General features: G+C 36.3%; 3 protein-coding genes and 1 long non-coding RNA gene across 4 annotated transcripts; 3 read left to right on the top strand and 1 right to left on the bottom strand.

Annotated features, from left to right (window-relative positions):
• The first annotated feature begins 2,168 nt into the window (after positions 1-2,168).
• LOC117910734 lies at positions 2,169-3,341 on the top strand. Its single transcript, XM_034824879.1, has one exon. The coding sequence runs from the start codon at positions 2,169-2,171 to the stop codon at positions 3,339-3,341; it is 1,173 nt and encodes a 390-aa protein (XP_034680770.1).
• Positions 3,342-6,502: 3,161 nt separating this feature from the next.
• Positions 6,503-6,933, top strand: LOC117910728. Its single transcript, XR_004650740.1, has 3 exons — positions 6,503-6,539; positions 6,649-6,756; positions 6,849-6,933. It is a non-coding gene; the product is annotated as an uncharacterized LOC117910728 (long non-coding RNA).
• A 46-nt stretch (positions 6,934-6,979) lies between these two features.
• Positions 6,980-7,585, top strand: LOC117910727. Its single transcript, XM_034824844.1, has 3 exons — positions 6,980-7,168; positions 7,276-7,351; positions 7,460-7,585. Exons 1-3 carry the CDS (start codon positions 6,984-6,986, stop codon positions 7,547-7,549), a joined length of 351 nt encoding a protein of 116 aa, XP_034680735.1. The 5' UTR covers positions 6,980-6,983; the 3' UTR covers positions 7,550-7,585.
• Positions 7,586-17,195: 9,610 nt separating this feature from the next.
• Positions 17,196-23,940, bottom strand: LOC117910733 (pentatricopeptide repeat-containing protein At1g26460, mitochondrial-like). The gene is made up of 4 exons (XM_034824878.1): positions 23,673-23,940; positions 23,129-23,569; positions 21,873-21,969; positions 17,196-17,230 (listed from the first exon to the last, which is right to left on the bottom strand). Exons 1-4 carry the CDS (start codon positions 23,919-23,921, stop codon positions 17,196-17,198), a joined length of 822 nt encoding a protein of 273 aa, XP_034680769.1. The 5' UTR covers positions 23,922-23,940.
• Between the last annotated feature and the right edge of the window lie 1,241 nt (positions 23,941-25,181).

Below are 25,181 nucleotides of genomic sequence, written 5' to 3'. Positions count from 1 at the left end.
TTGCCATTCATGATAATTGTGATGATGAAGACGACATAAAAATATATTTTGATTTTCCTTGCATTTTACTTGGTTCACTTATGTTTGTTTGGTTTAGCATTGCATATTGAATTGAAAAGTTAGTTTTATAGGTGCAATTTTATTCTAATATATGATAAGTAAATGCAAATAGATTTTCTTGTTGCAAACATATTTTTCGTCCTTTCGTTCAAATTATATCATTGAGCATTATATTTACTTCCTCGTGTGGCAGTCTAGTTTAGTATGCTAGTTCGCCTGTTACCTATTTTTGAAAAAAACCCAAGTTCTTTGAACCCTATAGTATGAGATATTGTGGGATACCTAGTATGTGTAGATAGATTATCATTTCAAACTTCATGAAATCTGTAGCTAACATGAATATAAATGCGAAATAAAGAAACAGATCAGTTCAAAGGCAGTTTAACGAGCCTTAATTCTATTTTTGAAATCCAAAATTAAGGTAGTCAATACATAAGAAACCAATTAAGGGATTTCTCCTTGAAATCCAGAATGGTTTCCAACAATCATTGTAGTGGCCAAATACCTCTTTCCAGGTTTACTATTCACAATTGCTAAATATCAAACGCATGCAACTCAATATTATTTTCAGCATACAATTGAACCAAATTGAAATTAAGTTAAATTTGAAGTTGTCTATTGAGTATGAGCCAAAACACTAACGACATTGGCATGATCTGTCCATTTATAAGTCTGAAAAGTAATTGTGATGTTCCTATTGGGATCTAGAGGGTCATAGCAATCTGCAAAAAACAGAGAAAGAGTCAACCAACCAGTTAAAAATAGAATAAGTGAAGTAACATTTGGAAAAGTATATGCATAAATGATGCGTGATAATCTGGACATGGCGACTAGTAATAATGTGAACTTCACAGCAAAAGGGCAGATGAGAGAAAATACGAAGGCCATTTTCTATAATATGCATAATTGTTTGGTCTATAATATGATATTTGTGCTATGTTTGTATAGGTTAATGGACGCAAGTAATAGGATATATTGTTACATTTTCGTGGGTGGCAAACTTGTCCAAAAAAATGATGGGCAATGGGAATACTTGGGTGGAAGAAGCAAAGGTATTCACATATATAAAGGAATGGAATTTGAAGAATTCACCAAAAAAATCATAGAGAAATTTGACATTTCCCTTGACGTGATGAAGATGCACTACACTCTGAAGTTCAATCCCAGAGTCATCCAAGATTTAGAAGATGAGGATGATTTGGATAACGTGGTTTCCCACAGTGATGACTTTGCAAATGTATACCTAGTAGACTTACCCTCTGTGGAAGCCATTGAAGCAAATATCCCGAATTCACAGTTGGCATTTCGGTAATGGACTTTAACATCAATGTTTATTTAAAATGTTGTGAATATCAATTTTACACATCACATAGTCTAATTATGTTAATATATGTCAATGCAGAGATCCACCTATCACGTTCCCGTCCTCTAATGCATCATGCGATCCAATTCCTAAAACTATGATGCTATCAAGAGGTTTTGCGTCGCGTTCTGCAGATACTGAGTACATCCCTTTGGAATTGATTCGTTTTCGTGAGGCAATATTAGGGTCGGGACATACATTTAAAAATGCCGAGGAGTTTCGCAATGCAATTTACCAGATGTCATTAGGTGGGAGGTTTGAATACAAGTACAAGAAAAATTCCCCTACGCATATGTCTGTCTAGTGTTCGGTTGATGGTTGTCCTTGGAAGATAACAGCTCACGCTGTCGAGGGAAATGTCATCTTGCGAGTTCATACTTACCAAGTGAATCATAATCATATAGCTCAGGATGAGTGTTCATCTAAGGTGAAGGTTTCTTCAAAGAGAGGTGCAGTTGTTGTTGAAGATGTGTTTAGAACCACTCCAGACTATCTTCCCCGTCAAATCTGTAAGGATTTTGAACGTGATCATGGGGTTCAATTGACATATAACCAAGCATGGCACCTTAAAGAGAAGGCAAAAGAGCGCATATATGGAGTACCACGCGACTCTTACACGTTTCTCCCTTGGTTATGCCATAGGCTAAGAGAAATAAATTCAGGCACAATTGCGGAGTACACTTCCCAAGAAGGTCACTTCATGCAATTGTTCATTGCCCATGCATTTTCAATTTAAGGGTTCATCATGGGGTGTCGACCTGTATTGGCTATTGATTCTTGCCACCTAAGCGGTCCATATAAGGGAGCTCTTTTGTCTGCCATTGCATATGATGCAGATGATGGAATGTTCCCGCTAGCCCTTGGTGTGGTAAGTTCAGAAAATTATGAGGACTGGTATTGGTTTTTGGATAAATTAAAGGGCGTATTAGATGGTAAAGAAGTTGTTATTATATCAGATAGACATCAGGGAATCTTGCGTAGTGTTTCGGAGTTGTTTGGGACAGGAAATCATGCATATTGTTATCGCCATGTTAAGGAAAACTTTTCTAGCTTCTTCCATAAGCAGAACATTCGAGGAAAGAAATGGAAAGAAGATGCTTTGCTACTTTTGGACAGCATTGCGTATGCTAGGTTGGAAATAGACTACAATGAGGCATTTGAAAAACTTGTGCGCTTCAATGAGAACCTAGCAAAATGGGTTGTGGAAAACAATCCCGAACATTGGGCAATGTTAAAGTTTCTTAACAAGCGATGGGATATAATGACAACTAACATTGCAGAGTCGTTCAATGCGTGGTTAAGAGAAAAGCGTCACCAAACAATTTATACTTTATTGTTAATGCACATGGATAAACTTGTAGCCATGTTGGACACCCATATGCGTGGTACACAAAAGTGGAAGAGCGTGGTCGGACCGAAAACTGAAGAGAAGTTAATGTCAAATATCATGAGGTCTGGTCCGATTAGTGTGCTACCATATTTGGGAGGGACGTTTAAGGTGTTTACTGGAGAGGTTTATTTGGTTGTCGATATGAATCAACGTACGTGTACTTGCATGACATGGCAAATGTCCGGTTTGCCATGTGCACACGTATGTGCTATCATCCGCACACTGAGACACGACGTGTATGACTATATTGACCCATGTTTTCATGTCTCCATGCAAGATTTGATTTACTCGGGTCAGTTTCAACCATTACCAACACACAACATGCCAAAACTTTGTGACGATGGGAGTTTGCAAGATTGCGCGGGCAACACCTTTCCTGCTTTCCAACCCCCTCATGTGAGACGTCCTCCAGGAAGACCCCGACAAAGGTGCATTGAATCACAATTTTCTCATAAGAGAGCAATTCATTGCTCTCGATGCAATGGAATAGGTCACAACCGCTCTAAATGTAATAATCCGTTGTCGTGACATTTGCATTTTATTTGGTTGTACAATTTCCTCTTTTTGTATCATTCCATATATTCTGTTGTATGGTATATGGTATGGGGTTGTTGATTCTCGTTTTTATGTATTGCCCTATTTATAGGCACGATGCACTTTTTTGGAATTTTTCTTATTTAGAGTTGCTTTCAGTAACCAACTTAATTGAAAGTGCACTTTGAATGTGGTTTCTTTTTACTTGTTATTTAATTCCATCTCTGTGTCTACATTATCGAGCATTTCTTATTTGGAGTCTCATTAAGGATGACAATTTCTGTTACATTATTTTATGTATAGGGGTGACAAATTTTTTTTTTCAATAAAACGAGACTTCCCCTATATTTATTTCCAAGTTGTGAATTAGTCCTCTTATCGCATTATGTTCTTGTTGCACCTATTTCAATGTCCCATCAATTTCTAAGACGTCATAAAAATTGTCTTTCAATTTGTCCTCAATTAGATATACTTGTTACACACGTTGTCCATATGGTTATTATCTAGTAATTTATCTGGTTGCTGGTTGGATAATCGATCATACACGTGTTTGCTTCCAAACTGTAAGCGTTTTCCTAAAATGTCATATTGTTATGTATTTCATTTATTTTTTCGTTACAACTATGATTATGGAACACCATTACCAAATTAATCAAACAGATTAATTGTCGAAATAGTCAATTGACCTTTCCCTTTATTATTAGTTTCTCCAGGTCATCAATAACTGCTATAACACCCTTTTCCAGGTGCCCGTTTTTCCAAGGTTGAAGCTTACAACAATCATTTCATTCTTCTATGGCCACTACGGAGGTGATGCATTATTCTTGTTTTTAAATATTGATAACTTATTTCGGATACTTCATATTTTGATCAACTTACGACCTATAGTTGTTTTTGGTGTTAAAGATTGAATTACATAAACATCCAATTGTAAATTATGAATCCACATGAATATGTTTGTTTGTTCATTCAATTTTATTGCTTTATTCACTACGTTTACATATTCCTATTGATGTTAATTTTTCTTATATATAATTCATATGTAAACTACTAATGACCTCCAACCATTTCAATGCAGTCCACCAGATTGTATACACGTTGTTCATCTTCAAGGTTTCTAAAACTATGCAACAGGCTCCCTACTGAGAAATTGGACGTGGTTCGAGACCTTCAGTTTGGAGGTCTTCTTCACTTAAATTGCAAGGAGATACGACATAATATCTATATATGGCTGATTGCCCATTTTAACGTTGGGTTCAGACGCATTGACATTACATCCCACCAAAGGTATGATCTGACAGCTGTTGATGTCGGCCTTGTCTTTGGCCTCCCGACGACTGGACGGATTCTACATATTGCTACTACCTCGTCTGGTCATCCGTTCGGTACCCTCAACACATGTGAGGAGAGACTCCTCAACTTACCTATTGGGGAGGAGTTTCATAGATGCTTCATTTACTACACTTGTGCGACGCTATTAGCCCCCACCTCAAGGATTGATGGATGCCGAAACTTGTGGCATACCATCCATGAAGATGGTTTCAGAAATGATGTTAATTGGACCCAATTTGTTGTTGACCAGCTTGTGGAGGGTATAAGACGATTTAAGCAAGGGAACAGCGTCTGGGTTCATGGTTGCATTCTTTTCCTCCAGGTATTGGCCTTCTTTAACATTCATTAATTGGTAAATTTGAATTTGTTAACATCAGTACCAACAAGTAAGAATTATACATATGTTTATTTCCATTGTGCAGCTCCATTACGTAATTAAATTCAAAATTCCTTCTGTTCATGTTCCGATGACAGCGCCCCTACTCTCAGCATGGTCAAATGAGTTGATAAAGGAGCGCTTATCTGCTGAGATCAGCGAGTTTGGGAGTTTTGGACATGGCCAGGTAGTCATTTATTCGGCATGAAGTTTGTTATATATTGATTTACATGCATTTTGAATACCTCCAATGTTTCTATGTTCTTACCATGCGTGATGTTCTCATAATGTAGGCGTTTGATGAATCGTCACCGCCCCCTACACATGTCGAGGATGACAGTGGACCGACAAGTAGTCATGTACCGACAAGTAGTCATGTACGCTAAAACTACTTGTTACTTTACGCATTCAATCCATCTGAATCACATTACAATTTGGTTATCATTGCTATATTGTTAATAACTTCTAATCAATTTTCTTTTAAATTAATTTTCTTTTAAATTTGCCTATGCCAATTCATTAACATGTGACAGGAAATCTTGGAAAAGTACTATGCTGCCGAACGCGCAATAAATTCTTATCAAAAGGGCATTCAGCAGCAGCTTGGCATCATGCGTGGTCTGATCCATAGATTGGATGCTCGAAGAGAAAGAAGTGTACATTCCCCTACTGCTGGTCACTTAGGCTATGCAGCGGATGACTTTCCCGAGCCCGCGCATGATTCACCCTCTGCCCGATATGACATGCCATTCCATTGCACCGAAGAAGTACCAGACACTCCTATTCGGCATCCACCTATTATTGGTAACATTTTGGGGCACATTCATTACTGCATTAGTGCGTACAAAATATGTCAAATTGTACTGGGGTTCAGTTAACTAATCTGTTGATACTCCAAACAAATAGCCGATGACGAAGTAGTCGTCTGTGACCCCTTACCTTTGCGTTCTATGACTGTGGCCCCCCGATCCCATAGCATTGGGAGGCAACGGAGAGTGCGTCAGATGGCTCCCAATCTATTATCACCATTCATAGCGCAGACACAAACCCGACATTCTGCCATCAAAATGGACCTAAAAGAGGCCGCTGCAACTGTATTTAATGGGGACTTGGACCCAAGGCATGTTATATCATATACTACTCCAATTTCAAGTGTTTCCACATGCAACAAATCGTATTACCCTAACATATATGGTTTTGTTGGCAGCGAGGAGCTTGTTTCAATGCATGACACAAGTTTAACCAGAGGCAACCTCGCGTCTTTCCAGGGAGACTGTTGGATTGGCAATGATGTTAATATTTAAATTTGTCCACTAGTTTGCATTATTTTAAATTTTAATGTGATGTAACATCTTCTTATTAGTCAATCTGAATATTGATGACATTTTAATCATTTCTTCTTTTAGGTCGTTGATGCATTTTGCCGAATGTTGCAATTCGACGATGAATCAAGGACAAAACTATTTCTCTCCCCCTACATAGCTGTAATGAATGCTTTTAATGGCCACTACATCTGAATTTCCCTTCTTCTAATAACATGTCCACACGTTTGCACATGTTTCCATGCATTAAGTACTTTCATCTCATATACAGGAAATGGTGATGCGTTCCAACGCAAAACATTTGACGCACGATGCAATTATTGCGCGTTTCGATCCATATATGTATGCCTTTGATGGTTCGTATCAGAATGTTACTCAGGTCAGACTTGCATTCCAATGTTTTATGTTTCTTCACTTCTGATCTCCTTGACCCATTATATGTTCTAATCCGTTGTATGTGGCATCATGCAGGTCTACTTACCGGTTCTTTTCAAAAACCATTGGACACTTTATGTCTATGACTTACATAACAAACGAATCCAGCTCTTAGATTCTCCGCCTGGAAGAAAAAGGAGTTGTATGAGTGGAATACAACAAAATTTGGTAATGTACCTTCTACTCCCCCAATATTTGTTGCATTGTACATCATATTGTAAGTTTGAATGTCAATTACTTTGCTTGTTTAAGGCCAAGGTTGTTCTATTGCTTGTTGCCAACAAGAAAGAAATGGTTGCTGTAGACTTGAACATGTACAGTTTTGTCATGCCAGACGTACCATGCCAACCAAATGAGTTAGTGTTTACCACAATTCAGTTTAATTTGATTTCATAACATTTTCCAAATATTATACTTCCCATTACTCTCATATTAAGTTCTTACACATTACTCTTTGTGTTAGCAATGACTGCGGCGTTTTTATTATGAAATTCATGGACAACTGGTCCAATGGGGGACTCTCCAAATCCATCGATGTGGTATGTACATATAGGCTTTCGCTATGACATCATTTATATAAAAATTGCATAGCATCGGCAACTTATTTAACCTTTCCTTATATGTCTTTTAAACATGAATGGGTGCAGGCCAAGATTAAGAAGTATAGATTGAAGCTACTGGGCAGATTATTGCTTTCATCACAGAATGCACATCGGCATCGATTTATGGCAGTTTGAGTTACACTTTTCAATAGGATGTGACGAGGATTTGTAAAGATGATTGTACATTCTACAGGAAAAACTAACTCCTGCCATTGTATTGTGAATATTATGGTTTATATATTTAATGAAGGTTCTGATGAAGTCGCATTTTCCGTCACTCTCTCAAAACATCTAATAAAGGTTCTTATTTCGTTTTTTGTTTTTTTTTTGTTTTTTTCTTTTCTCTTTGTGATTATTGACGTAGCATTTCTATTATAGCTCTTGTGGAACTTGAGATTCAAGTTGGCATGGGTGATGGTGAAGTATCAACATGGATTAGAAATCTAGACAGTTCTTCACAATCCAAAACTACACATTAGTATTTATTTTTAATTATATGATATATTATTTTATCAAAATACGAAAATAATAAAAATAACTTTACACCTTTTTTAGTTTGTAATTATATTAGATTAATTAGTTTATACTTAAAGATATTTAATTTTCAACATTTTTATTTCATAATGACAATTACATTTTTACATATTCTAAAATGATTATTTAAGTTTTAAGTCAACAACTTAAATATAATTTAACTTAAAATCAATTTAAATCATTAAGTAATAAGTATTAAATTTTACCAAATAATCACTCACTTTTTTTAATAAAATTTGGTATTATGAAATTTGTTAAATATAAAATAATAATTGATTAAAATAAAATAAAATAAAAATGGCACCAGATCGACCGGTCGACAATATCCACTCGACCGGTTCCATGAGGAATTGGACATGCTACTGGATGAGAGAGAATGCAAAATGGCACCATCGTCCGGAGATCGACCGGTCGACCAGATCCACTCGACCGGTTCCATGCGGAATTGGACATGCTACTGGATGAGAGAGAATGCAAAATGGCACCCTCGTCCGGAGATCGACCGGTCGACTAGATCCACTCGACCGGTTCCATGAGGAATTGGACATGCTACTGGATGAGAGAGAATGCAAAATGGCACCCTCATCCGGAGATCGACCGGTCGACCAGATCCACTCGACCGGTTCCATGCGGAATTGGACATGCTACTGGATGAGAGAGAATGCAAAATGGCACCCTCGTCCGGAGATCGACCGGTCGACTAGATCCACTCGACCGGTTCCATGAGGAATTGGACATGCTACTGGATGAGAGAGAATGCAAAATGGCACCCTCGTCCGGAGATCGACCGGTCAACCAGATCCACTCGACCGGTTCCATGAGGAATTGGACATGCTACTGGATGAGAGAGAATGCAAAATGGCATCCTCGTCCGAAGATCGACCGGTCGACCATATCCGGTCGACCGGTTCCATGAGGCTTTTGATTTTGAAATCCTTTAAAACATTTCACTTTTTTTTTATTTTTTTTTATTTTTTATCAAAATAACATCAAATAGTTTGTTTTTACTTATTTTAATTATATAGCTTTTACGGATTTTCTAAATTAATAGTCCTTTGTTTTTTAAAACCATTTATATAGAATAAAACCAAATAGTGGTATGAATTTTTAAAAAATATTTTTTATTTTTAAAAAGAAAACATTGTTTTTAAATTACACATTAAGAAAAACTTTCTAAGATGTTTTTATAAATACAAGTAAAAAATTATTTTAAATTATGTGTAGGGATATTTTTATTAATTTATTTATTTTTCCATTCCAATTTCCAATATTACCTAAAATTGAAAATGAAACAAATAATGATTCTATTCTTAATCATAAGTATATCCAAACATAAAAATTGGAAACAGCAAATTTATTTTTATTCCTAAAAATGAAAATAAAATATTTATTTTCATTCGTTCTTCCCCAATACCAAACATGGCCTCAAGATTCAAGTAAGATAGTTGAAAAATGTAAGGATGACAATCATGTCACATTATTTTCTTTAACTTCACCAAATGATTTGGATTTTATCATACATTTTCAACTATAAAGATTGGAAGTTCCATGAATACCCCTTTGATATATTGAAAATTTTCTTATTCTGTTATATTTACTATTGTTAAAATATTGGAAAATAATGTCAAAAAGTGAAAAGAATAGTGTTACTCTTATTCCTAAATCCAAAGTCTAATATTTATTGATCATTTTCATCATATTTTATTACTATTTTTTATATCAATAAATTACAAAAAATGTTAAAAGAATAGTGTTACTCTCATTCCGAAGTTTATTTGTATAAAGTAATATTGTTACCTTCTTTAATCAAAATTTTCTTAAATGAATAGCGGTATTTGAAAATAGATTAATTTTTATTTTCTTTAATATTTTTCAGATGCAAGGAAATGGTAAAAGATTTATTGCATTTTTTTTATAAAGAATTTATTGTAATATTTTTCAAAAAGTATTAATTTCATCCACCTTCCTCATATTTAGGTTAAATACGCCTAATTATCATTAATTTAAAATTTCTATAAAAATATATTTAATAAAATTTCAAATTAACTTCTAATTAAATGTATTTAACCTGAATAGTGAGGAAAAATAAGTGAAATTAATTACTTTATTTTCCTTTTAATCCCATTGAGTACATTTTTTGGAATACTCTCTAATTCCATCCATTTTAAAAAATATTTTTAAAAATTCATATAAATCAAATTATTTATCCCAAAAAAATTATTTATATCTATATTTAACTACCAACTGTAAAATATAGAAATATTTATATACAAGTCAATCAACACATTTCAAAAAACAATATCATAAGTTTAAATTTATTTTTTATTTTTCTTTCACTTTTTTTTTTCTATTTATTTTCTGTTCATCAAAATTTACAGGAACCAAATTTAAGATAAAAAGACTCTTTCCAAAAATACTTTTGTAAAAATCACATAACAAAGTTTTATTTTAAATTTATGATAAGAATTATTTAAATTTAAAAAAACATTCAAACACAAAGGAATTAAACAGGTTTCCTAAATGTATTTTTATTTTCCGAATGAATGAAATTTTAAAAAAAATGAATGCATTATATTAAAAAGTGCAAAACACCCTGGAACATGTTACTGAGTCAACCGGTTCATATCCGGTCGGCCGAGGTGACGTTTAAAAAAGCCTCCCGCGGTTAATTCTTCAGTGTTATCCTCTGCCAGTCGAAGGGATCCGCCGATTGAGCTTCCACACACCCACTTTCGACGCCCTTCCAGCTGTTGCAAGCCTTCGGAGTGAGTTTTAAGGGGTGCGAGTTCACATTTCGGACCTAGGGCGTGAGGTTTGGCAGTGGTCCTCCTTCATCGCGCGTCACAGGCGGTTTGTCTTCTCTTCCCGCGCGCCACGGCTCTTTCATTGGCCTTGTTTTGACATAGGTGTGGCTCTTTGTTCGTGTAGTACAGTGCTCCCTTCTATTGTAGTGTTTCATGGTGCCTGGGAGAGACAAGGGTGCCTCGAAGGCACAGGGCAAGCATCCTGCTCAAGCTTCTCAGGACGGTCAGGCGGAGGCTCGCCGAAAGGCGAGGTTCGACACCGAGCTTTTCACTTCACTCGACGAATACCAGAGGTACAAGCAGCATTTCGTCCAGAGGAAGGTGGTTGCAGGGAGAAATATTAATTTCGCCCATCTACAGCATTTCGGGTTTGAGAGCCTCTTTGCACGCATGGGGTGGCTGCCCTTAGTCACTATTTCAGAGCCCATTTTTCCGACATTAGTCAGGGCATTCTATTCACGAGTGACGTATGGACATGGAGGCCCGATCACTTCGACCGTTAGAGGGGTTCAGATCCATCTGGACCCGGAGAGCATCTGCCGCATTTTGGACATTCCTCGTGGTGGACTCCGAGTATATGATGCCAAGGCCTGGCCGACGGTGCTGGGTTTCGATTTGAGAGAGGCGATTCAGAGGATGTGCGGCCTGGCAGATGCCCCGGGGTTGGGCAAACCATCGGCACATAGCCTCATAGTGACTTGCCGAGTCCTTCATCACATGATAGCGTACATCCTCCTACCACGTGGCGGTCATCGAGATGAGGTTTCCTACCTGGAGGCATTCCTGATTGATTCGATTATGACAGGGAGACGTATTGATGTCGGGTATGTCATGATGATGCACATGATGGCATGCTGCGAGACGCCCAAACGCATTCTCCCATACGGCCGCTTCATGACACGAGTGTTCAAGGATGCGGGGGTGGATTTGAGCAAGGAGCAGGAGGTCGAGGCGCCTAGCAGTTATGACACCTATGATGAGCAGTCGATGGCGCGGATGAAGTTGGAGAAGGCCCCAGATGGGTCATGGATTAGGAGGGCGGACCGACCAGTACCACAGCCACAAGCAGAGGGGGATGTGCATCCTACAGTAGACGAAGAGGAGGAGATTAGGGGGATGGAGGGTGGGGTACACCCTCAGACCGAGTTTGACCATAGAGAGCCTGCGTTTGATATCCCTACACGCCAGTCTGAGGGTCGCCACTTTGACCCGACTATGTCAGAGCCGATGACGACTGAGACGGATTACACAGCTGGACCATCTAGTCAGCCATCATTTACTGAGCCTCATTACACCCATACATCACCTGGCCAGGCTCCTGACACCCGTGAGCATGCGCCTTGGATGGAATTGGCTGCGCAGATTAGCTCAATTGGGACTCGTATTGAGGAACGCATGGATCAGCAGCAGGCTACGCATGAGCATATCCTATAGAGGCTTGATCGCCTAGAGCGTCAGCATGAGGAGATGATGGCGTACATCCACGCCGTGTTCCCACCGCCACCCCATGCACCTTGACTGCATTGAGACCACGTCGTTATTTTGTTTATGTTGCAAAACTGGGACATATATATTTTGTATTAGCATACGTATATTCAGAGTAGTGTCATATTGCATGCAAATGTTTTTGATTTTGTTTTAATTTGGATTCAATATATATATATATATATATATATATATATATATATTATGCTATTTAGTTTATTATATGTTGTTTAGTAATATTTACAAAATGGCCAAGTCATCTCATCCATATTAGGAGGTACTGAACTTTAACCCTGTTTTACTTTTCTTAATTTACTAAAACTATAACCTTTTAACATTCTTGTGTTAGATTCGAAATTGAATTGCTGGCCATATCTTACTTTGTCTCTTGTATTTATTATTCAGTTAGAATTCTTAGTAATCCAGTTTGCTACAACTTCGAAGTTTATAGAAATGAGAAAAGAGATATATTTAAATGAAATTCTATTTTGTCTGAACTTCAGAAGCTATTAGTTGTCCTTTTATTTTTTATTCATATTTACTATATTTGGAGGGAAATGATGGTGTGGTCATCAAAATATTTTCTTTTGTATCAGCTGCTTAATTTTTGTTCTATCTTGTGTCCATGATTCTGATATATTTTCAATTCCTTACTTTACAATCAATTAATTTCAAACCTTATTCATGCAAACAGGTTAGGGCGTTTGGTGCAATACATGAAAATTGGGGCCAATTACTGAGTTGGAAAGATCTCTTTGAATTTATTCGTATTAGGTTCTGTCTTTGCTCTAATTTCACACTGGAGCTGACTGAAACATAAGCATTTAGGAAAGGAAGTGAATGAGAGAAAAGATATAGGAAAAAAAATCGAACATAATATAAGTAGGAAGAGCTCATCAACATATGAAATGAAACTTCTGCTGAGCCCATTACTTGTTAGTATCTGTAAAGGATTCAAGTTCATAATAAAATATGAAAGGAAATTTTTATAGGATCCATATTGACATGTATTGTTGTCTCTGTCTAAGGCCCAATTCAGCTCAATTGGCAACTATTGGACATTGTACCAACAATGCATTAAGATAGTAAAGCATGAATTTGAACCAACAGAAATCAATTGCTCAGAGTGATACCTGATTTTCTAGTAAGGAAAAAATAATGGAACAGAAATTCAGCATCTCCTCAAAGCTTAACTAGGGAGACATTGTGAATTTTGAGTAGGAAAATCTAGTCTAAGAAATGATAATGACATCAACGTTATTTAAAGACTTTTGAGTGCTTTCTGGTTGGAGAAGAAAAATAAGAAATGATGACGTAGACCAATGTCCTAGCCAAAAGAGGGTCTACCATGTATTAGAACTTTAGTTGAGCTAGGGGTGTTCCAGATTATTTTGACGTCTGATAGTGACTCAATGGAAAGCTCCTGCATTTAGAGGTCTTGTACTTAGTGATGAGTTCAAGCCTTAGAAGTATGCAGAGGGATAGGTTTGGAATAAGCCTTGTATGAGTTCTTTAATCCCTGTTTCTTTTTTAACAGGTGCTTTCTGGTAGCAGGGTTTGATTATCCTTTGATTATCCTTGTATGAGTCAGTCTCTTCAAGTGCAAGCAATCATATGGGTCTTAGGTAAGCACCTGTCTCCTTGGTAGGCAAAGGGGTAAGCAAACATAGCTGTCTTTGTTAATAAGCAAATTGGTAAATAAGCAGAATTCTTTTGTTTGGTTGTCTATGGGCCTGTGTTGCTTCCTTTGCTTAGAAGGGCTTTTTGCTTCTTTTTCTTCCTTTGAGCTGATAAAATTTTGTTTATTGTCAAAAGAGAAAGATACCAAGATAAAAAAGATGAAACGATAATTTATAGACTCTTCCTGCTCAGAACATGCATATAAGGCCAAAACCCAAATGCAACTTCACATAGCGACTTGAAATGAGTTTGTAATGGTGGTTCAATTAAAAGTCCATCATCTGATGATCCCTAGTCATGGAATTATATAGCAGTGGTTACTAGGTAGAGAATAGAGCATAGTTACTGTGTTCTATGGTGCCCTTTTTTTCAATTATTACATTTTACTTGAGAGTAACTCAAGGAAAGAAAGAAAAAAAAAGAAAAACTATCATAATTATTTGGCGTGGATTAATTGTTAGGTACTTCAATTCATTGTTATTTTGTATATATGTTAGTTGGATGACTTGGATGAAGAAGAAATCTGTCTAGTTGCAAACACTTCTAATTCAAGGAGATTTCTCGGGCCAAAATCTTTCATTTGAGGAAGTAAAAGCGATTCACTGGAGTTTGACTCAGGATGTGGTTTAAAATGGAAGCCAAAGGTAGTAACAAACATCAAGTCATTATCACCAATGGTATTTCTGTGGCAGATTGACTGGTGGTAACTCAAATGTGCTAGAATCTTTATCATAGGTCAGTGGTTAATTTATAGACCAAACTTGTTATTTTTTTTTTTTGGTTGCTTGGTGCTGCTTAATCTCTATTTGTCTATCAAGCAAACTTTGAAATATAAGATGAAGAGTCTTATTTTCATAATATATCTGAAAAACAAGTAACATGTGTGGGATGAAGGTACAGGAACAACTCAAGCAAATTAGTACTCCTATTCACTTGTATCACCTGAAGAAAAGGTTAAGGTTTCAATTACTCTTCATGTATGCGGATTTTTCAAAATTTATCTAATATTTTCTTTTAAGGACATATATACAATAGCTTGTACAAAGAATTGAAGAAATGACAATCTTCCCTCCACCTGCTCCCTTGAAAATGCTTTATTTTTTGAACTCACTTTTTTCTCGAATAATCTTAAACAATGGCCACTGTTTTCCTTTATTTTTTTTGGTTTCAAGTGACTTATTCTCAAATTTCTCATAAGGCTTCTAACAGGAGTTTCCAACACTTCAACCCTAGGTACATGTTTGGTAAACATGCATTATGGACTATTGAAATTTTCAGGCAGGATGATTGATATTATATAATTTCATCTTTTTAGTTTTCCCTGTGTGCCGTCTTTTTTCTCTTGGGCATTAAATCACGCTACCTTGCCTAACTCTTTTAATGCATTTCATACACATTTATCTTTAGCCAGTTTTGTAGAATTTTTAGTTTTTGTTTGACAAAGTTTATGGAGAGAATGAAATTGGAATGGAAAAGAATTTGAAAGGACTGAGCTGCTAGTTTTAAAACTGAAGGACATATGCTTAATTTAGGTCACTGTTTGTTGTGTATAAGGATCCCTTAGAGGAGGGAAACTTAACTGTTTTAAACTTCTTTGTGATAATAGATTTGTTCATGAGGCCTTGTATTTGTCTCTGCATTCTCTGTTGCCTTTAGGGTGTTTCATTGTACACATCTTGCTAGGGTGCATCCTCTGGTCCTCTTGTCCTCTTGTCTAATTTTTCCTATTTACCAATGGAGAAAGTTTGTTTTCATTTTCATCTGTGGTTTCTTTTCTTTTCTCTATTTTTTTAGTGGCATTACGTTCATTCTAATTTTGACAAGCTCATTCCCAACAAACACTTTTCTCTAATTACCTTTTGATGGTTCTTTTATGGCTATTTTTCTTATTCATCTCATGCATTTAACCTTAGTCATAAATATAAATGAAATAATATATTGTTTCATAATGGCATGTTTTTCAAGGCTCCATTGTAATGATGTATTAGATATGTTTGAAGTAATAAATAAAAATAATTTAGTGAATTTAAATCCATCTTTTATTTTTCTTAACTTTTTTATTATCTTCTACTTTTCATTTCTTTTTATTTTCTTTCCTCAACTTTTTTACTCATATTTTTTAGACCAAAACATAGCCTAAGAAAATGGAATGAATTGATCACTTCGTTAGAACTAGGATGATGACTCATAACCAAAAATTGTAATCCCACATTACCAATATTTAGTCATTTCATTGCATTGTTTAACAAGTTGATTTTCTTAGAACATCCAATATAAGGAAAAATATTTCATTCACTCATGAAATGTGAGTTCCAAAAATAGTTTTATAACTGATAAAAATTTTGAATTAATAACTATTTAAAAAATTAACAAATTTGCATATTTTGGAACTCTTTTATTAGTCAGTTGGCATACTTGGTCGACATGGGATGGATCTGGTTGACCGGTTACCATAGACCGGTCGCAATCCGGTTAACGATATTCACATAAGGGCACCAACCGGTCGACCGGTTAGCATAGACCGGTCGACTGGTAATCTTTCTTTTTGAATTTGACACTTCCTATGGGTTTTCAGCTTCAATGGGTCGGTTAGATGGACCATTTGTTAATTTTTGGGCCCCGCTGGGCCCAAAAAACAATTCTCCCATTACTCTTTACTTAGTAACTGCTTTCTGACATATTCATAATTAAAGTTTTGCAAACATATAGTACTACACAATATTGACTATAAAAATTATGTAATAAATATGAAGGTGTACATATAAAATGATATAGAGATATAAATAGTAAATAATTAATGAAATGAATTTAATATTAAAAATATGGGCTATGAAAATATCTTAACAAACATGATTATTGTATTAAATGACTTAATAAAATTAGCAAGTAAAGAAATTCTTCAGCAAACTTGGAGAACGACATGAAATGAGAATGAGCCATTATTTGGCCAACAACCAATATAAACGGACGAAAAACAAAATTTAAAAACAAGAAACATGTGCTGATAAACTGCGAAATAACCAAAATTTAAGTTCAATACATTGGAATTTTAATTGGAATGAAATCCATAATTACATGTCCCGAAACGTATATGATATTATTTGATGAAAATAGTTACAATGTAAAAACTTTAAAAAAGGTTGGTATCTTATTATCCAACTCTTAACATAGATTGGCTTCCTATAAAATAAACTATCTTGATAATCTAGACTTCTCTGTTTTTCTCTTCTCATATTTCATCTGATGTTAAGCCTCTTATTTTGAAGTATTTCTATTAATCATGACAAAGCTCCCACTTCAACAATCAACCCACCTGCACACATAAAGGGAAAAACAATTAGTTCAAGGATAAAAGATCATTTATTTGCTTCATCTAAATACGAAAAGGAAAGGGTGCAATTCGACACCCTCATGTACTCGTTTAAGTTGTCCTATTATCCGTCACTCCATACTGTGCACATAATTTTCCATTGATGCAGAGTCATAAATCCGTCTTACAAACAGAAGAAGTCAACATACTCATAATTTAAGAACAATCGACGAATTTTTTTCAAAAAAAGTTGAAATCCTTCAATGTAGGTAGGGTTGTACACACTTGTACAGTTAGCACATTTGGCTTGTACAGTTAGTGTAAATGGCTTGTACAGTTATGCAATCCACTGAAGGGACGACCGAACAAGTGCATATGTGTGGGGCAACAATGTTTCCATTCTCGTAGATGAGGGAAAAGGAGGAAAAACTTAACCCTCATTTCGGTTCCTACGCCTAAGTAATGTGGGGGAGCTAAAACAATGAACTAACATTGTACAAATAAAATAATATACGTGGAAGGAGTGTGTTGTCAACCGATATGTGTGAGGAATGTGCACGACGAGTGGAAAATGTTGATGACTAAGTTCTTCACAATCACTTGAAATACATTCAAATACACACCCTTGTACACCCTTGTACATTTAGTACATTGCAATTGTACACTTGGTGTAAAGGCCTTGTACAGTTGGAGCAATTCCACTTAAATAAAACTGAAGGAGTGCATAAAGGGGGGGGGGGGGGGGGGGGGGGGGGGGGGGGGTTAACCACATTCCAAAGAAATGGCTGATTGAAAATGGGAAAATGAAACCCAATTTAGGTTCCTATGCAACATAAGTGTGCTACCACAAAGCATTTGAATGTGTACGAAGGGAAATGAGGAATGACTGTGAGGGATGTCCCCCTAGTAAAAAAAAAAAGAAAATGAGCAATGAGTGTTTTCAAAAAAAGTTTAAATCCTTCAATATAGGTAGGATTGTACACACTTCTACAGTTAGCACATTTGGCTTGTACAGTTAGTGTAAATTGCTTGTACAGTTATGCAATCCACCGAAGGAACGACCGAACAAGTGCATATGTGTGGGGCAACAATGTTTCCATTCTCGTGGATGAGGGAAAAGGAGGAAAAACTTAACCCTCATTTCGGTTCCTACGCCTAAGTAATGTGGGGGAGCTAAAACAATGAACTAACATTGTACAAATAAAATAATATACGTGGAAGGAGTGTGTTGTCAACCGATATGTGTGAGGAATGTGCACGACGAGTGGAAAATGTTGATGACTAAGTTCTTCACAATCACTTGAAATACATTCAGATACACACCCTTGTACACCCTTGTACATTTAGTACATTGCGATTGTACACTTGGTGTAAAGGCCTTGTACAGTTGGAGCAATTCCACTTAAATAAAACTGAAGGAGTGCATATGGGGGGTTAACCACATTCCAAAGAAATGGCTGATTGAAAATGGGAAAATGAAACCCAATTTAGGTTCCTATGCAACATAAGTGTGCTACCACAAGGCATTTGAATGTGTACGAAGAGAAATGAGGAATGACTGTGAGGGATGTCCCCCTAGTAAAAAAAAGAAGAAAATGAGCAACGAGTGTTTTCAAAAAAATTTTAAATCCTTCAATATAGGTAGGGTTGTACACACTTGTACAGTTAGCACATTTGGCTTGTACAGTTAGTGTAAATGGCTTGTACAGTTATGCAATCCACCGAAGGGACGACCGAACAAGTGCATATGTGTGGGGCAACAATGTTTCCATTCTCGTGGATGAGGGAAAAGGAGGAAAAACTTAACCCTCATTTCGGTTCCTACGCCTAAGTAATGTGGGGGAGCTAAAACAATGAACTAACATTGTACAAATAAAATAATATACGTGGAAGGAGTGTGTTGTCAACCGATATGTGTGAGGAATGTGCACGACGAGTGGAAAATGTTGATGACTAAGTTCTTCAAAATCACTTGAAATACATTCAGATACACACCCTTGTACACCCTTGTACATTTAGTACATTGCGATTGTACACTTGGTGTAAAGGCCTTGTACAGTTGGAGCAATTCCACTTAAATAAAACTGAAGGAGTGCATATGGGGGGTTAACCACATTCCAAATAAATGGCTGATTGAAAATGGGAAAATGAAACCCAATTTAGGTTCCTATGCAACATAAGTGTGCTACCACAAGGCATTTGAATGTGTACGAAGGGAAATGAGGAATGACTGTGAGGGATGTCCCCCTAGTAAAAAAAAGAAGAAAATGAGCAACAAGTGTTTTCAAAAAAAGTTTAAATCCTTCAATATAGGTAGGGTTGTACACACTTGTACAGTTAGCACATTTGGCTTGTACAGTTAGTGTAAATGGCTTGTACAGTTATGCAATCCACCGAAGGGACGACCGAACAAGTGCATATGTGTGGGGCAACAATGTTTCCATTCTCGTGGATGAGGGAAAAGGAGGAAAAACTTAACCCTCATTTCGGTTCCTACGCCTAAGTAATGTGGGGGAGCTAAAACAATGAACTAACATTGTACAAATAAAATAATATACGTGGAAGGAGTGTGTTGTCAACCGATATGTGTGAGGAATGTGCACGACGAGTGGAAAATGTTGATGACTAAGTTCTTCAAAATCACTTGAAATACATTCAGATACACACCCTTGTACACCCTTGTACATTTAGTACATTGCGATTGTACACTTGGTGTAAAGGCCTTGTACAGTTGGAGCAATTCCACTTAAATAAAACTGAAGGAGTGCATATGGGGGGGTGAACCACATTCCAAAGAAATGGCTGATTGAAAATGGGAAAATGAAACCCAATTTAGGTTCCTATGCAACATAAGTGTGCTACCACAAGGCATTTGAATGTGTACGAAGGGAAATGAGGAATGACTGTGAGGGATGTCCCCCTAGTAAAAAAAAGAAGAAAATGAGCAACGAGTGTTTTCAAAAAAAGTTTAAATACTTCAATATAGGTAGGGTTGTATACACTTGTACAGTTAGCACATTTGGCTTGTACAGTTAGTGTAAATGGCTTGTACAGTTATGCAATCCACCGAAGGGACGACCGAACAAGTGCATATGTGTGGGGCAACAATGTTTCCATTCTCGTGGATGAGGGAAAAGGAGGAAAAACTTAACCCTCATTTCGCTTCTTACGCCTAAGTAATGTGGGGGAGCTAAAACAATGAACTAACATTGTACAAATAAAATAATATACGTGGAAGGAGTGTGTTGTCAACCGATATGTGTGAGTAATGTGCACGACGAGTGGAAAATGTTGATGACTAAGTTCTTCTCAATCACTTGAAATACATTCAGATACACACCCTTGTACACCCTTGTACATTTAATACATTGCGATTGTACACTTGGTGTAAAGGCCTTGTACAGTTGGAGCAATTCCACTTAAATAAAACTGAAGGAGTGCATATGGAGGGGTTAACCACATTCCAAAGAAATGGCTGATTGAAAATGGGAAAATGAAACCCAATTTAGGTTCCTATGCAACATAAGTGTGCTACCACAAGGCATTTGAATGTGTACGAAGGGAAATGAGGAATGACTGTGAGGGATGTCCCCCTAGTAAAAAAAAGAAGAAAATGAGCAACGAGTGCTTTCAAAAAAAGTTTAAATCCTTCAATATAGGTAGGGTTGTACACACTTGTACAGTTAGCACATTTGGCTTGTACAGTTAGTGTAAATGGCTTGTACAGTTATGCAATCCACCGAAGGGACGACCGAACAAGTGCATATGTGTGGGGTAACAATGTTTCCATTCTCGTGGATGAGGGAAAAGGAGGAAAAACTTAACCCTTATTTCGGTTCCTACGCCTAAGTAATGTGGGGGAGCTAAAACAATGAACTAACATTGTACAAATAATATAATATACGTGGAAGGAGTGTGTTGTCAACCGATATGTGTGAGGAATGTGCACGATGAGTGGAAAATGTTGATGACTAAGTTCTTCTCAATCACTTGAAATACATTCAGATACACACCCTTGTACATTTAATACATTGCGATTGTACACTTGGTGTAAAGGCCTTGTATAGTTGGAGCAATTCCACTTAAATAAAACTGAAGGAGTGCATATGGGGAGGTTAACCACATTCCAAAGAAATGGCTGATTGAAAATGGGAAAATGAAACCCAATTTAGGTTCCTATGCAACATAAGTGTGCTACCACAAGGCATTTGAATGTGTACGAAGGGAAATGAGGAATGACTGTGAGGGATGTCCCCCTAGTAAAAAAAAAAGAAGGAAATGAGCAACGATTGTTTTCAAAAAAGTTGAAATCCTTCAATATAGGTAGGGTTGTACACACTTGTACAGTTAGCACATTTGGCTTGTACAGTTATTGTAAATGGCTTGTACAGTTATGCAATCCACCGAAGGGACGACCGAACAAGTGCATATGGGTGGGGCAACAATGTTTCCATTCTCGTGGATGAGGGAAAAGCAGGAAAAACTTAACCCTCATTTCGGTTCCTACGCCTAAGTAATGCGGGGGAGCTAACACAATGAACTAACAATACGTGGAAGGAGTGTGTTGTCAACCGATATGTGTGAGGAATGTGCACGACGAGTTGAAAATGTTGATGACTAAGTTCTTCAAAATCACTTGAAATACCTTCAGATACACACCCTTGTACACCCTTGTACAGTTGGTGTACATGCCTTGTATAGTTGGTGTAAATGCCTTGTACAGTTGCAGGAATTCGACCTATCTACAACTTAAAGAGTGCATATAGCCGGGTTAACCACATCCCAATGTCATGGCTGACTGAAAAGGGGGAAAACACCTTCCTCTCCAGTCATTAGCACATGGTAAGATTTCATTGAAAATTCCGTCTTATTACAGCCTTACATCTCAAAATATCTCATCTTCCTGTATGAAATAAAGATGTTAATAGCTTCCAAAGTATCCCTTGCCAAACCTAACGCCCTGGACATCACTCACAAACATCAAATTTCAAAAAGCCCCACCTCTCAAAAAGCCCTGATAACTCAACCAAAACCTCTCTGTCCACAGTAATGGAAAACAACTCAGGAAATCTAACATGCAACAGCAACTCCCCACACCATATATCATGACAAAACCTAACTCTTCGCCAATCACCCAAAGAGAAGGAAATGAACCTCATGAACTCATCCCACCCCTGATTGATGCTCTTCCATGAATCTTTACCATTGAGAGCTCCTCACTAAGTCAATAATATGGTGGACTAGACAGAAAATTAAAGCACGAAAAGAAATAAAATCCAATAATGCATGATTTGCATAATTTCAAATCTATTACTCAACAAAACATAAGCACTAGTAATATTTTCCTCTTTGCCTATCAAAAAAATAATGATAAAGGACGAGAAGGGGTTTCATGTATATGTGTGCCTGTTTGTTTTTTGACAAATAAAGGTAAGTGTATATTTTTTATGTTCCAGTTTCAGATTCATTAAGACTTTGTTTGGATCATGGAAAGTGCTATTGGAAAGAAAAAAAAAAATAGTCTGGTTTTCCATAGAAAATTGATAAAAATTGAAATATAATGAAAATTATTTAAGAACTTATACATTCTTAAATTCTTTATTCTCTTTAGAAAAGAAGAATAATATTGGAAAAGTATGCTAGAGAAGTTTAAGCTTTTTTTTCTTCCTTTTCCATTTTTTCTCCCAATTGAGTTTCCCTCATACTTTTCGCGATCTAAATTGAACCTAAACGACTAAAAACAATAAAAGTAAAAATAAACTACACCCTAATCAGATTTCAGTATCACTTTATGGAAAATCAACCAACTATAGTAAATGAATTGTGAGAACAGAAACTTTTACAGATAAGAAGACAAACTGTGTGCAATGTTTCAAAACCATTCTTGGAGCTTGCCATTACCAAAGGATGTAAAGATGTAAAAGGTGAGAATATATCCTCTTCTGCTTCTTTGGGGGAGTTCCTATAAGCGGTTTCAAACTCATGCAGAGTGCTGAATGCTCTCTGCAAATTCCTCAATGCTGCATCGACATATATTTTTGCAAGATAAGATTCTGGTTGAGGTGCCTTCTTTTGACGCAATGATCGTCGTAGGATCGCCCATGATGCATCTAGAAGAGTACAACTATAAGTCCTACCAGCAGTTCCAAGTGCTGATACAACAAGCCCCTCATCCACAGAGAGTAGAACAGGACCCCTTGCATTCTCACCCCGAGCAATCCATCTGGCCATGAATTCCAGGGCATAAAAAGCTAACTTGCTATTATCCTCTTGCATCGCAATATCTGCAATGAAGATGCACATGTTCCAGGAGGGAAAAAGAGCTTTATTCTGATCCATTGTCTGGTACACACTCCAGAGAAGCGATGTCAGAAACAGAAACATAACCAGAAAGTGTTCCTCCTAACACAAATGATCTAGAAAAAAATTCTAATTAGTCATGTACCTTGCACCTCTTTATAATAGACACCAAAGCATCCAGCCTGCCTTTGTTAACACAACTTCTCACACACTCAACAAAAACCCTCATTGACAACATATAACCAGATTTCAAAGTCAAATCAACATATCTCAAGGTAGCATCAATCTGGTCTGTCAAAAACAGCATACCAACAACCAATTCATATGACTCATCATCAGGCATAGATTCCTTTCCTGTCTGCAGCATCCTGATATAAATAAAGTAAAGATCCATCCATAAAAAATAATTGTAGAGCGGGTTCCCTGAGGCGGGGTTGGGAGGAAGTGGAGTGGAAGATGGCGGGGGAAGCCTGGGCTCGGCGAGTTGGGCTTCCTGGGAGAGGAATGTGAAGGTGGAAATGGAAGCTTTAAAGGGATTGTTGTGGTGGTTTAGGGTTTTGAGGAGGGTTTTAGGGCTCTGGAGAGGATCGCCATTTGGGACGCCATTGATAAGCTCCGCTCAGTTCAGAGGTTTCATCGAGAGTGCTGAAGAAGCGAAGGTGACATGGCATTTCACATTTAACACAATTCTCCCTTTTAATTTACAGCAATCTGACTTGGAAATTAGAAGGGTATATAGGTCACTCAATATCTCATAGCCTTTCTATTAATTCTGTAACATATATGGACCATTTGTTAATTTTTGGGCCCAGTTGGGCCCAAAACACAATTTTCCCTATTATCTCACTCACTTGAAACTGTACGGAAAATCATATATTTTATAAATTAATTTTACCTTCTTTCACGGTAAATATTTTAAAATTCAAATTTTATAAATTAATTTTATTTTCGTTCATTTAAAAATATATATATATTGTTCATAAATCAACTCAGTTTTTGAAATCACCTCTTATTTATTTTTTATTCGATAACATTAAATAAAATAATCAAATAATAAGAAATTTTAAATTTTTAAAATTTTAAAATTAAATTAAAACAAATAAATTTAAAAGATAAAAATATAAAAATAAAACATTGACTTTCCTATTAAAAACTAAAAAAGTATGACAATTAAAAAAGAAAAAACACAATTAAGAAAGATCGTTTTCTTACAATTAAGCATTATGTGTCCACTTATTAATTCTAATTGTTATTTGTAACACCATTTTTACTAATATAACATTTTACATTCTTAAACTACCCTCTCTCCTCTCCCCTCTCTCTTTTCCAATCTCACGTCTCAATTGCACCATTTTTTTATTTTCTTTTTTCTTTTTTTTTCCAATCTCTTTAATTATATTTAGGATGTAATTCGCAATCTTAATCAACTAGAATTTAGATTTAATATGTTGAGAGGAGATTTGAGAGAGTTCTTGATTAAAAAGGGTACATATGGAAAAAAAATGATAAAAAAGTATTACGTTTAGTAAAAGTGATATTACGAATAACAACCCTATTATTAATTGGTGTTAATTAGTATTACGAGTAAAAAATTCATTTTATAAAATAATTATTTAATTATATATTTTTTAAAATATTTTTAAACTAAAAAAGA

This window comes from Vitis riparia, unplaced genomic scaffold (assembly GCF_004353265.1).
Source record: "Vitis riparia cultivar Riparia Gloire de Montpellier isolate 1030 unplaced genomic scaffold, EGFV_Vit.rip_1.0 scaffold826_pilon_pilon, whole genome shotgun sequence".
In the NCBI taxonomy this organism is placed as follows: Eukaryota; Viridiplantae; Streptophyta; class Magnoliopsida; order Vitales; family Vitaceae; genus Vitis; species Vitis riparia.
This window is presented reverse-complemented; position numbering and strand designations above follow the sequence as displayed.